The sequence below is a fragment of the Hemibagrus wyckioides genome, linkage group LG09 (assembly GCF_019097595.1).
Source record: "Hemibagrus wyckioides isolate EC202008001 linkage group LG09, SWU_Hwy_1.0, whole genome shotgun sequence".
NCBI lineage: Eukaryota > Metazoa > Chordata > Actinopteri > Siluriformes > Bagridae > Hemibagrus > Hemibagrus wyckioides.
The window spans coordinates 16,205,643-16,219,637 of NC_080718.1; the positions used below are offsets into that span (position 1 = coordinate 16,205,643).

At 37.3% G+C, this 13,995-nt stretch overlaps 1 protein-coding gene across 1 annotated transcript; it reads left to right on the forward strand.

The window, feature by feature from the left end:
* The first annotated feature begins 3,879 nt into the window (after positions 1-3,879).
* LOC131359774 (transmembrane protein 87A-like) lies at positions 3,880-13,580 on the forward strand. The gene is made up of 20 exons (XM_058399871.1): positions 3,880-4,282; positions 5,495-5,552; positions 5,747-5,847; positions 6,657-6,773; positions 6,875-6,919; positions 7,186-7,233; positions 7,394-7,547; positions 7,649-7,710; positions 7,894-8,077; positions 8,161-8,260; positions 8,751-8,844; positions 8,955-9,026; positions 9,936-10,044; positions 10,147-10,205; positions 10,291-10,394; positions 10,532-10,605; positions 11,355-11,416; positions 11,627-11,688; positions 11,965-11,995; positions 12,099-13,580. Exons 1-20 carry the CDS (start codon positions 4,175-4,177, stop codon positions 12,138-12,140), a joined length of 1,686 nt encoding a protein of 561 aa, XP_058255854.1. The 5' UTR covers positions 3,880-4,174; the 3' UTR covers positions 12,141-13,580.
* The last annotated feature ends 415 nt before the right edge of the window (positions 13,581-13,995 follow it).

Below are 13,995 nucleotides of genomic sequence, written 5' to 3' on the forward strand. Positions count from 1 at the left end.
TGGTCTTGCTTTCCTGGGATGGTCTTCATGTGAGCCAGTTTCATCATGGTGCTTGATGGGTTTTGCAAATGCACTTGACAATACTGTTCTTGCAAGAACTATTCCAGAACACCTGACCTTCGTGTCTTAAAATAACAACTGACTGTTTTTTGTTGTCATTACATATGGATTACTTAAGTCCATGTGTGTTATTTCATAGTTTTGAAATCTCCAGTATTGTTCTAGAATGTAGAAAATAAATCCCTAAACAAAAAAACATTGAATTAAAAGGTGTGTCCAAACTGGTAGTGTGTGTATATATACAGATATATATATATATATAGATATATATATATATATATATAGAGAGAGAGAGAGAGAGAGAGAGAGAGAGAGAGAGAGAGAGAGAGAGACTCTTTTTCTCTAATAAGATCACAGCCTCTCATTTTTATTTAAAAAAAAAAAAAAGGAAAGTCCATCTGACACCAAGGATTCCCCCATGGTAAACTTACTGTCACAAAGCATCTCCTTACATAAAGATTAAACAAATCAATGACTATTGGGGTTATCCACAGGTTAAGTCTCTTAAGCAGTTCTGACAAAATAGGTGCTTGTGGCAGTTCTGTGCTTCCAGACATTTGCTCAGCAAGGCTCTCTGACGTTCTCAAAGCTATAAGCAAAATATTAAACCACTGCGGTCCATACTGATGTGTGGAAGGCTATGCAGGAGGAAAGCCTCACAGCAATGGGAAAGGTCCCTTCAGACTGAAGTAATGAAAAACATTTGCTTTAAAAAACAACAACAAATGGTTGATTTTAAAGGGATGATATTTTGCTCTGGGGATACTTTGGGCTGAAGAAATAAATAGTGAACAGGTGGAAAGACAAATTATATAAATTTCATGAAACATCTGAAACTACTGCCTCAGTAGATGTCATGTAGGTTTAAACTTTTATTGCTACTTTACGTACTTTAGGTATACACAGCTTAGGGATTTATATTTGTTTCCTAATTTTATTTAAAAATCAGACTTAGTTAGCAGCAGCTTCTGAGTATATCCTCACAGACCATTTTATTAGGAAACCTGTACACCTGAACATTCATGTAATTATCTTATCTCCCAATCATGTGGCAGCAATGTCATAGATAAGGGCCAGCAACTCCAAGTAATGTTTACATCAATCATCATAATGGGGGAAAAATGTGATATCATTGATTTTGACCTTGTAATGATTGCTGGTGCCAGACAGGCTGATTTTCAACATTTGTTTAATTGCTGATCCCCTGGGATTTTCATACACAACAGTTTACTCAAAATGGTGCAATAAAGAAAAACATCCAGATGGGCTACAAGGGCAGAAGACCACTTTAGATTCTACTTCTGTTGGCCAAGAACAGAAAGCTGAGGATGCACTCACCAAAAATGGACAATTGAAGACTGGAAAAATGTAGCCTGGACTGATGAATCTGGGTTTCTGCTGAGGCACACAGATGATAGGGTCAGAATCTGGTGTCAACTACATGAATCCATGAAACCAACCTGCCTTGTGTCTACAGTCCAGACTGGTGGAGGTGGTGTATTTTCTTTGGTCTGTTAATACCAATACCAATCAATCATCACTTGAATACCACACCCTGATTGAGTATTGTTGCTGACCATGTACATCCCTTCATGGCCAAAATGTACCATCTTCCAGTGGCCAAGTCCAGCATGATTATGCACCATGTCACAAAGCAAAAGTTATCTCAAACTGAAGAACCAATAACAATGAAAAACCATGAACAATGAGTTCAGGGATCTTCAATGTCCTTTAGCAGCCGGATCTGAATCCAGTAGAAAATCTTTGGGACGTGGTAGAATGGGTGATTCACAGCATGAAAGTGCAGCTGAGAAATCTGCAGGACTGTGTGATGCAGTCACGTCAACATGGGGCAGAATCTCAAAGGAATGATTCCAGCCTTTTTTTGGAATCTGTGCATGAGGAACTGAAGCTGTTTTGAAAGCAAAGGGAGAAACTATCCAGTATTAATACAGTGTCCCTAATGAAGTGTTTACTGAGTGCTTGTGTTGTTTTGGTATTTCTCCATTTCTTGCTAAAAGCGTTATAAAGGTACATCAGGGAGCCTCGTTATCTTCAAAACAGCATGCTAATATCAACTGGAGGAGAGATTCGAATTATGTACCATGCAGTCGCAAGAGCCCCCTTATGGACAGAAAGCGTAACTAATATATTAGCATCAGAAAACTACAAAGAAGCAGAAGTCATGAAATGTCCTATCTGTGGAGGAAAAATGCAAAAATAAATAAATAAATAAATAAATAATGATGAGAAATAGACCGAAATCAAGTATGGGAAATGAATACTAATTAATCGAATTTAGGCCATTTGTCCGGGTTTTTTGTTCTGCTTGTTGATGTGGAAAAAATTGGCCAAATAGATACTTAAGGTCTAGATCGCACACTTTATTTGGCCCACATGAACTTGGAAAAAATACTAATGAAACCGTCCAAATGACACTACTATTGAAACTACGCAGAATTCACAGATCCTTACCGTAATGACTGACATGGTACAGCGCGCGCGAGCACGTCTCTTTGCTTAACCTAAACCTGCAGTTTTTTGCAATTGGAAGCTAGTTACCGTATATATACGTGTATACACGTACCGTATGGTTTCTTCTGGCTTCTGCTGGCTTGACCGCGGTCTGAACGCGGACAGTGTGCTTCGATTAAAATTATACTCGCGTCTCAAAACGTGTCGTGTTTATAACATTCAACTTTAATTGTTGATATTTGACCAGTCACCAAGTAAAATTTCTTTTTCATAGTTTTTTTTATGTAAAGCAGAATAAGTGCACAAACACTGCAATTGTCCATCACACACACACCAAAGCATTAGTTACTAAATACTGAAATATTGACTGAATTTGACTGAACTTTTTTCTCTCTGAATCTGTAGAGCAGCAAGTGAATCTGTTTAGATCCTTGCTTGTCATTTGTATAAAACTGATTCCCAGGACACAGAAATGTCCAGCATACATTAGTTATTCTGTATGAGTTACTAAGTCAGACTGTCCCGATGTAGTGCTTACTATTTTTCTTCTGCCGTGATGTTTATGTTTTCATTTTTGAGCACTTTATGTAGGAAACAGTTTACAAACTACAGACCCGGTCTTTATATAAGGGTCCTTTTCCTTGTGTTGTGTCCATGCACAAAAACCTGTGCCCTGTAAACACTAGGACACACACACACACATACACACACAAACAAATGTGTCATTTCAACAGCTACATGGTAAATCTTAAGTATAACATAAATATTAACAGGAAAACCTAACTGATCTCAAGTCCTGCTATTTTACAGCCACCCATGCTGTTCCTTTAGAATACACAGGCATGACAGGTCAGGGCTGTTTTGGTAGCAAAAGGGGGACCAGCACAATATTAGGCAGGTGGTCATCATGTTATCCCTAATCGGTGTATATATACACATTATATACATTCTAACATATCTGTTAATGATTACTTTTATGGTCCTTATTTCTATCCCACCCACCTTTTTCATTTAACTTCCTTTTCTCATTTGATCTTCTTTTTTTGTTTTAAATACATACCCTCACCTCTTCAATTTATTTCAACAACTTTGTAACATGCAAAGTATTGTAACACACGCGATGGACTGTATAGCACGTTTTGAAAAATACACCAAAACCAATTGTGTGACAATAAATGAAGCGCCTGCTTTTTTCAAGTGTGCTCCGAATAGCCTCTGCGCGCTTATTAAATATTCATGACTCCACCCCTTCCCCTCTCCCCAGCCTGCTGCTCATCCTGGAGGTAAAAATCCACACCCGGAACTGCTCCAGACGGCATGCGGCATTCAACCGCGCGTGCACGCATTAACTTGTGTTTTCAACACCATGATATCTTGGCTGCGCATAACTTAGTAAACTTTCAGCCAGTCTTATTCTCGACTGCAATATAAAATAAAAACTACGACAACACATATTCACACATATGTATATCAGTAGTTTTCTCATATCGATACACTTGAACTATTGAATGTCGCCCCTTAAGTCACGCGCTGCTGTGATGCACTGTGATTGGTTGATTCTGTGTAAACACATGATGGTGACCTCCTTCTGCTTTCATAGGGGAGTAAAGCTTGGCGAGTCCGAGGAAGCTTTCTGAAAATGACATGTGTTTCTGTGTTTCTGTCATTGGGTTTATTTTTATTATCGCTGCGCCATACAATCGGGGCGGAACTCGCTTTGTGGAATATACTAATCACCGATAATTTGGTAAGTTTGACGATATGAAACACTCAAGACGAAAAACTTGGAGGGTATAGATGGACGCTTCCTTATGACTGCTGGCTAATCAAGTTCAATTTGCTAACAACGATAACAGCTGCCATTTCCTGTCTACCTACTATGTATAATGTTTAAGGATTTATACACGATCGCAGTGTGAGGCGACTTGTACAGATTTATTACAAATCAGTTAGACACACTATAAGAAATGACCATTAAGCTTGTACACCCTGAACTTTTTTAAAAACTGTTTTGTTAAGGCGTTTGAGTTAATGATCAGGCTTAAACAGAAATCTTTAATAAACTACGCGAACTTAGACTTAAGTCTGTCTATACTGATGAGCTGGAAGGAAGCGTCACTGCTGTCATATGCAAACTGCTTCCGAAGCCACGCCCCCTCATTATCATAAAGCACAATGAAACGTGGCCTTTACACTGCATTTTGCAATGATAATTATTGATCTCAGAATTTAAAATATGTAGCATTATATAAAGCTATCTTGAGTTATGTATTTGATGTACACATGTTTGACATTGGGACTGCTTTTTAATGACACCTGAGTGTATTTTCATGGTCTTAGCATGCATATTGACGCATTTTGTGTGAATTTGGTCTGGTCTCAGTTTCCCATGGAAACGCAGTTTCCCATGCAACTTCAAATAAATCCACACATACAAATTTTCGGTATGCATGTCTTAGGAAAATAAAATCTTTATAGGCTAGCAGTCGTAAACTGTGTGGCATGTTAAAGACAGAAAAGGAAGTAAATGTAGTAAGTAAATCATTTAAAAGATTACAGATTACACATCCTGTACTAGAGGGTCACATGCAGTATAGCTCCTCTGTAAACCTTGATCATAGGTTTAGCCACAAATTAGTTTCTGGGTTAAATCCGGGTTTAAACTGTACATCCTTGCAAAGCAGGATCATTGTGGTAAGTACACTTGGAGCAGGTTGTGTATTCAAGTTATTATCTGTAGCAGGATGTGTTAAGGACAGTTTGTCAGCTTGTCACTCATTTTTGTAATATAGCTTTTTCACATTCCACAAATCTAGAGACAAAATAAAAACAAAATTTTTTTTTTTCTTCGGTTAAAGAGTAATTTTGGTCAAAGAGTGTCATTTAACTAGTTTTACAACACATTGTAGTCAAAGTGCTCCAGAAATGTAGTATTCATCATTGTATTTTTGTTTTTCAGCCGCAGGAATTCGTTTTTCGTAAGACTCTGTATTCCAACACCACCATCTCCTTGAACTGTAAGTTCTAGACAAGTTGGACATTTAAAAAAAAATAAAAAATCATATTTCCCCCAAAGAATGATACAAAACTGCCATGTTTAATTTTGTTTTTCTTAGTCTATGCGGATGAAGTCTTTGAATTATTGTGAAGCAGGTATTCCTTAAAACAATGTGGTCAGTGTTTCTAATAGTCCCTTTTCTTCTTTACACAGTTCAGGGAGATTTGGCAACATGTGACCAGAAAAAGTTGGCCTTTAATGTTACTTGGTATCTTCGCTCATCCATCTGTTACAATGAAGTATTCAGCACTCCTGTGAGTATAAGATAACAATGCACTAAAATAACAAAGCTAAAGCTCTAGACAAAAAAAGAGATTTATTTACTATGCTAGTTTATCTTACCAGACTCAGTTTTAGTAAAATTGATGTCACTTTTTTATTTGTGCAAGTTGGGCAGGGTGTGACAAAATGGGTCAGCAAATCCACATTCCTGGAAGTGCAAACAAATGGAAAAAAAAGCAACATGACCTGTATTGTTTTCTGTAGCTCTAGTTACTGAGACTTTATCCTCCTTTGTGGCTAAACCTGTCAAACATGACCTGTACATTTCATACTGATTACTGAAATAAAATGAGGTTAGAACTTGTTTAGTGGAAAGAAAAATTCCTATCAAGGCTTTCCTCTTTCATGGCTCATGTCCTGTCACTATGTAGAACAGGCTGTAGCTGTAGAGTGGATAAATTTCCTGGCATTGTTTTAGTCCATTATCTGGGTATTAATTAGAAATTTAGTTTAAAAGCTATATTTCTTGCAATAGGAAAGACAAATAGCAAAGCAAAAGTCTATAAACTCAAATCACACTCCCTTGAAATAAACCTTTTAACTCTATAAGATGCCACACACTTTTCCAAGCCAGATAAACACACAGGAAGGAAGTGGTCCTGCATAAGAACAGGGTGTGTTTGTGTGGGCATTTAATGACTCATTGTTTGCTTATGTTAAATAAAAGCTGTCTTAGTTTGAATTCTGAAAATTCAGAAACGACACATGAAAGAAAACAAGAAATTGAAGGAAAAGGAAGTTAGTCCTTGTTGACTGTAGCTCTGAAACTTGCCTCCTGTAGGACAATGCAGCAGAGGCCATGTTTGGTCGGGATCACATGTTAAAGGAGGACTGGAGTGGCTTCTATAGCCAAGGCTATGTCTACTTTGATAGCTGTTCAGCTCTCTTCACCCCTAAGGTCTGTGTAATTTTTTAAAAATATATAATGCAATATCTAATTGTTAGATTTGTTTCATCATATGATGCGTCATTACAGTTTTTTGTATAATTGTTTTGCAGATTTTCTATAAAGAATTTCAGCCGTTTCTACCTCTCATGCCTCAAGTAAGGGAGTCAGGAATTTCTTCTTCTTCTTCTTTTTTGCCTAGATTTAAGAAAATTATTTATTGGCTCTATTTGTAGTGGTATACTTTTGGGTAAAATGTAGATATATTATATAAAGTATGTAGATCAAAGTTAAATCTTTGATGGACAACATTACACTTTTATTTTTACTGTATGTACTATATATACTTTTTACACTATGTATATGGCTTGAGAGGAAAGTCGTTAGTGGCCTAACTTGCTAATTATGCATCCATTACTTACAGGAGGGCAAGAGCATTAACCAGACCAGATATGTATTGGAAGATAAACCGGTGAGCTCTTTATCATTGCTCAAACCCTTACATGAAAGTTCCACATTTCAGCAGAATAGTGTTAAGACAACATTTGTTCAAGCCGAAGGTGTACAAAATTCACACAATGTTTGTAGGTAAATGATAATGATTGCTATATTTTGTGTTATGTTCTATACAGCATCTTAACGAGGCTGCCAAATCATGGTCAGACAGTCCCTATATGTTTATTGTGAAGTTCCAAACACTGCAACATCTAGATGCCAGTAGAGGGCGCAAAGAGACAGAGGATGGGGATGCAACTAGCGATTTAATTGACCATTTGTCAATTACAAGTATGTATTTAACCTTTTTATAGTAACTCAGCTTAGCTTCCTAACAGTGATAAGGCATATGTGAAAATGAAGCCTGTGTGTTTGTGTGTGCGTTTTTACAGTGACAGTAAAAATGAAGGGTTCTCATGACTACTCTTCACCAGCTGACTGGCCTCTAATGATGGTGAGTCTTGAGTCATGGAGTGTTTGAGTCATTTGAAACAGCCACAAAGAATTAATTCTCTAGAAAGGTCCCTCTTTTTTAGTCTTAATGAGTTTTGTGCTAAGTTATTACAGCAATAAAAGTCACAGAAGTCTGTGAGGTCAAATAACTGGAGGTGAATTTGTGTTCTCTGTGTTCTAACAGTTCTTCATGACTATGTGCATCGTGTATGTGCTGTTCGGTGCTTTGTGGCTCCTCTGGCTGGCCTGTTATTGGCGCGACCTGCTCAGGATCCAGTTTTGGATCGGCGCTGTGATCATCCTGGGCATGCTGGAAAAAGCAGTGTTTTACTCTGAGTACCAAAGCATCACATACCATGGAGCTTACAGTCAGTAATGTGATTTTATCTGGTTTTATCCAATACCTTGCCATTCTGCAGTAGTTAAATAATATCTCCCTCTTCATTTTCAGACAAAAGTGCTGTTATCTTTGCCGAACTGCTGTCTGCACTGAAAAGATCCCTAGCTCGGATCCTCTTGATCATTGTCAGTCTGGGTTATGGCATCGTGAAGTGAGTAGATCCATAGTTCTTTTAGTAAAATCTGCCTGTTTGGTGTTCAGGGTCCTGTGTACTTGAATGGGGAGGGACACATATATAATTTGGATTATATAAATACATATAAATTTGGATTTGGCTGGGGAAAAAAACAACTGTTGCTCTGGACACTGTGCATGTGCATTTCTTCAAAACCCACAGACCCAAACCCTTTATATCTATGCATGTGTCAGAGTAAGAATTTGATGGATTTCTATAAATGTCTTAAACATGAAGGTGGTTATGACTCTATTCAACATAATACGGCCACCATTTTGAGTTTATTATTCTCCCTTCATAAACTTTCTCTGATGCTGAATTTTGTCATTGTAACATAACATTTACAGTTCAAATGTTGCACTTCTGACTTGTAGTTTTCCTGAAATTCATTCATATGTATGAATAAAAGTTATAATGAGCTCGATTCTGAGTCTGTGTTTGAGTATTTCCTTTGTTGTTGGCGCAGACCCAGGCTCGGGACTACAGTACCCAGGCTAGTGGCTGTAGGGGTGCTTTATCTGATTTTCTCTTCTGTGGAGGGTGTTCTTAGGGTAACAGGGGTAAGTCAGCTGATTTTGCATTTCAATCCATTTCATAGATAAAGTGTGTTTAGGTTTTTATAGAATATATTCATTTAGAGATCATGTTTCTCTTGTTGCTATCTTTGCAGGGCTTCTATGGCACAGTAGCTCTGATTGCCAGTCTCAGTCTCTCTCTTACAGATTCCTGTGTCATTTGGTGGATATCCTTTTTATGAGACAAAGTCCTGCCTTGGCCAGTCCACACAACCACACAAACAAAACATTGCATCACAGAGGCTTGAGACTACAGCTGTTAGTTTGTGTGTGTTACAGAGTAATTTCATAAGTTTGCAGGAAGGGTGTAATGGTCTATAAAGAGTCTAGGTTCTAGCCTTGAACAAAAGATGTTTTTATCTGTTAAGACTTTACTCAAAAGATGCATGACATGCAAGACCTAAAACCTTCTGGTACTTTCTTCACTAAATGTCAGCAAGAAACTCTTTTCACAGGAAGAGGCAGGGTGACTGCCATTCCATCCATGTAGCCACAGACTTCTGAAAAGTACAACATTTAATAGACACTCACCCATTTAAACAAAAATGGGTCACAAAGAAATTATTTTTAAATGTGATGATTAAGCAATATAGCAATATAGAGCATTGTGTGTTGCCATGCCACCACAGACTGACTGATCCATGATAAGTGTGGTAACAGTTTTAATGTAAAAAATTCTTTCTAGAATATTGTCATTTTATGTAACAGTGAAATGTACCGGTGCTGTTATCGAAAAATGAGCACACTTTAAACTCGAACAATAATGGACATGAGCCTGTACAATTAAATTAGTGGACTGTAATATCCTGTTGTATAATGTGAACCATTTATCAACCCAGTAACTAGATCTGGCTCCAAAAAGCTAGATTAGCCATAGGGGACAACAGGTTTTCTTTACACTTGTGCACATACACAGAAGTGTGGACAGGCAATCATATTGAGGAATTCTTCCAAGTAGAAATATATTCTTTCAATTTTTGTGTTTGTTTCTCCTTTTGCATTCTATAATTCTCAGATTTCTGTCTGTTTAATCTGTTAGAATGGAATTGTCAAAATCCTTAACTTGCGAATTGCACATTTTCATCAGTCTGTCTCAAACGACTCGGCTACTAAAGCTGCGCAGAAATGTGGTGAAGCTTTCATTATACCAGCACTTTACCAACACACTCATCTTCTCTGTTGTGGGTGAGCTGGATTTCTCTGTGCTATTGTGTCAGTGAGCCAGTATATAAGACATACTGTACATTATACTCTCTGTTCTTTTCTCTGTTCTCTTTATATGTGCAGCCTCCATCATATTCATGATATGGACGACCAGACAATTGAAGTTTGTGGACTGTCAGTCAGTAAGTAGCTTAGCTTACATCTACTTGGCTGTGATATTATGAGACTGTTAGAATTTCTGAGTGTCACATGTTTTTGGTTCGTCAGGGCTGGAGAGACTTGTGGGTGGACGATGCTTTCTGGAGGCTGCTCTTCTCCACCATTCTGCTGGTCATCATGGTGTTGCTACGACCCTCGGTCAATAGTCAAAGGTTAGAAGAATGTATTGAATGCGATAGATATAGAACGTATTGCACCAGAAAAGGATTGAAATGATAATGTTGATAATGTAATGTTATGCCCGATCCGTGTATGTGTGTGATATTTAATAAGAATTTCCTCTATTTAGATTTTCTCATTCCCCACTAATTGATGAGGATGATGATGAAGATGCAAAGGAGCCTATGCTAAATGAAGCATTTGGTAAGGTTGTTTATATTCAGAAAGATCTTCATTCCTCAACAGAAAAAAAAACAAAATAAATTTACAACCTTGACAAGCAGAACAGGAATCTGAAGCTACAGTGGGTTCAGGCTCACAGAAAGCTGGACTGTTGATAACTGAAAAAAGATCAAGTATCATTTTTCGATTCTTCAGCTGTCCATTTTTGGGTGAGCCTGTGAGCAATGTGGTCTCATATTCCGTTTCTTGACTTCCTGTTTCTGCTCAGCAAGAGCGGTTATGTGAGTTTAACCTTTATTTCATTTTGAACCAGCTTAGCCGTTCTCCACAGACCCCTCTCCCTCTCAGCATGGTGTTTCCATCCACAAAACTTCTCAATAGACATTTTTTTGTTTTGTCCCACCATTTTGTGTAAGCTTTTTAGACTTTCGTGTAGGCTTTGGTGTGTGACAATCCTAGGAGATTAGCAGTTTCTGAAATACTCAGACAAGCCCATCTGTTTCAACCATACCACAGTCAAAGTAACAGCGGTCACATTTTTACCCCATTCTTATTTTGGATCTGAAAATCGCCTGAGATAAGCTTGTTTTCTGAGGTTTCACATCAGTCATTTTATTTTTCCGATTTGCAGTCAAATATTGACTTCAAAACGTGCGTTTATTGCTGTTGCATTGAAAGGTGAACAAAGTGAACAGCGCTGCATTTAAATTAAGCATATGATTATTTGGACATCTGGTTCATTTGAATTTTGTTGCATCTTTTGTTTTCAGAGGGAATGAAAATGAGAGGAGCAAAGTCTGACGCAGACAGTCAGAAATTCTTCAACAAAGACGTGAGAATGACATTTATTTTGTATATCTGTTTTCAGATCGGTTCATTAGTGCATCTATAATAGTATTACTGTACAGGCAAACGTTCAGAAGGAGCATTATAGATATTTTTTAAATGACAAACATTTATTTTAGGTTTGATTGTGCTTGGTTGGCCTAATCGTCTCAAATCATCAGTGTATTGCAATTAAGCCGTGATGTGTGTCCTGTAGATCTCCCAGGATGAAGACCTGAAATGGGTGGAAGAGAACATTCCTACATCTGTGGTTGATGTGTGAGTAGACATCCACAACCAGGACTTTAGCATCTCAACACAATAGCATTTTGTAACCAAGATAATAATAGGAGAGAAAATAATACTGCTTTGTTGTTCTGGGTAGTTGACTTCAGTGAAGTAACACTTTTTTAAGGATGTTTTTAGGATGATTTTCATTTGGACATCTTAATAAAAGCATTACAGTATCTCCATAACTTCTTTACGTTTCCTGCAGAACAGGACATGTATTATTGTTTAGTTTTTTTGTGTTATACATGTCCCTTTTTTATACAGAAATCTGCCTGCGATGCTGGATGACGAAGAGGTAGCGTGACTTGTGATCATTTTTATTCATCATGAGAGTACAGTGGAATTATTGTGCAAGGCATGCTGTTTTTGTTTACATCTTACTCTTTTTCTTCTGTCAGGAACTTCACAAAACCAAGCTGGAGAGATCTAAGATGGAATAGGACAATGGAAAAGAAAGCATGATTGATTTCATCATGGTAGCTAAGGACTTTCTGAACAATATAAAATGTGATTTAATTAGGGTCCATGACTTGAGGTAAATATTTATATTATTTATATGAGTGCAAAAACTGGAAGTGGGTCTTTCGCCAGCTGGTGAACTTCAAATAAAGTTACTGGTGATTAGAATTCTTAATTTGTAATTCTGGCTAATATTGACTTTCATATTGTACATCTCACATTAGAAGAGAGGACTGAAGCCATTCTTCTAACATGCACTCTGCACTTAAACAGGATGTAAGAAGGAAATTCAGATTTTTCTGATGTAAGCCTGTAAGTGCTACAGTTATGTAGCCTGCTGTTAAGGACAATATGAGCCCCAGCTTTGAAACTGTCCTCTCAGTGGAATATTTTGCTCCTCTTTTTTCCACTCACGCTTAGCAGTGAATAAATCTTACAAGAATAGTGCTGATATTTACAAGAAATGTATTTACAAAAAAACAATTGACTAGAAATGACTCTACAAACATTTATTCAAATATCTCTAATTATTTTTATAGAGTATATTTCATATCACTTGAGATATGCTTCATACACAGGCAGGAATAACAGAAAGATCCTGAAAATAATAAACGTCAGCTCTTCAGCTACAAAGACTTGCTAGCAATACACTCCGCTTCAATGTGTTTAGGTATGGGTTTAAATCTTTGGCCAAATTTGCACAACATGCTCACAAATTGCCTTCTTTGTTTAGCAATTCAGGTCACTGGAAATAATAAATGATTATGTCTATTAATTTTGTGTTAAAGAGCTTATATACAGATATTTTTTACATAACTGAGGAGCATTATTTTGGGCTTAAGTTATTTGTTGATATGGACATTTTTATATTTGTATTGCCTCAGCTGCAAACAGGTGATAGGAAAAATAAGTCTCAGTGTTTTTCTTCTGTTCATACGTGAGTCTGAACTTCATCCTCCAGTTGATTCTCTATTTACTGATGCCTTTTACATAGATCTAAATGCAGATGTCACTAACTAAAGCTTCTGCAGCCTGTACTCCAATAATGAAACCTTGTGCAGAGACACTCAGATCTTTTTTTCTTGCCACGCTGATCTAAAGAAGGTGTCCAGACTTATCCAGTAAGGGCCAGTGTGGGTGTAGGTTTTCATACCAATCAAGCCACACCTGATTCCACCTGTTAAATTAGATAATCTTGGCTTTTAATAGACTCGGATGTAGCTTCTGCTTGGTTGGAATGAAAACCTTCACCCACACCCCTGCTCTTAATTTATGGTGAGGTGTGCCTGCTCAACATTTTTATACATGCCACAGTGCATCGTAAATTATAAAACACATCTGAACTCATTATTATGGTTCTTCCTTTGGTTTACTTTTAAATGTCACGGTGTGAATGAATTATTGAATGATATTAAATGATTTTTGCCACTGTGTCTTCTTGTAATCATTTACATGTACTCATTTTTACAGTTGAAGAATGATGAGTTTAAGCCACTACATTAATATATTTGCTTGTGTCTAGACCATTTGGCCATATCAGATAGGTATGTCAGTTATGGGTGCTTTTTAGTCTGAAGGTATATAATTACTGACTGTAGCATCCCTCTGCAACATTCATCAATTAGACAGCACTGACCAAATAGTATTTTCAGCAATTCAATGATACTAGTGTGTCGTTCAAGTGGTGGTCTCAGTGCTGATATTTTAGCTGAGGAAGTTCTGGGATTTTAACACACACATACTACTTCTTAATCTTAACAGAAGTTCTGTAGCCTGGTCTGATGACTCAATTTCTGATGCACACAGATGATAGAGTCAGGATGCCATTAGGAACTG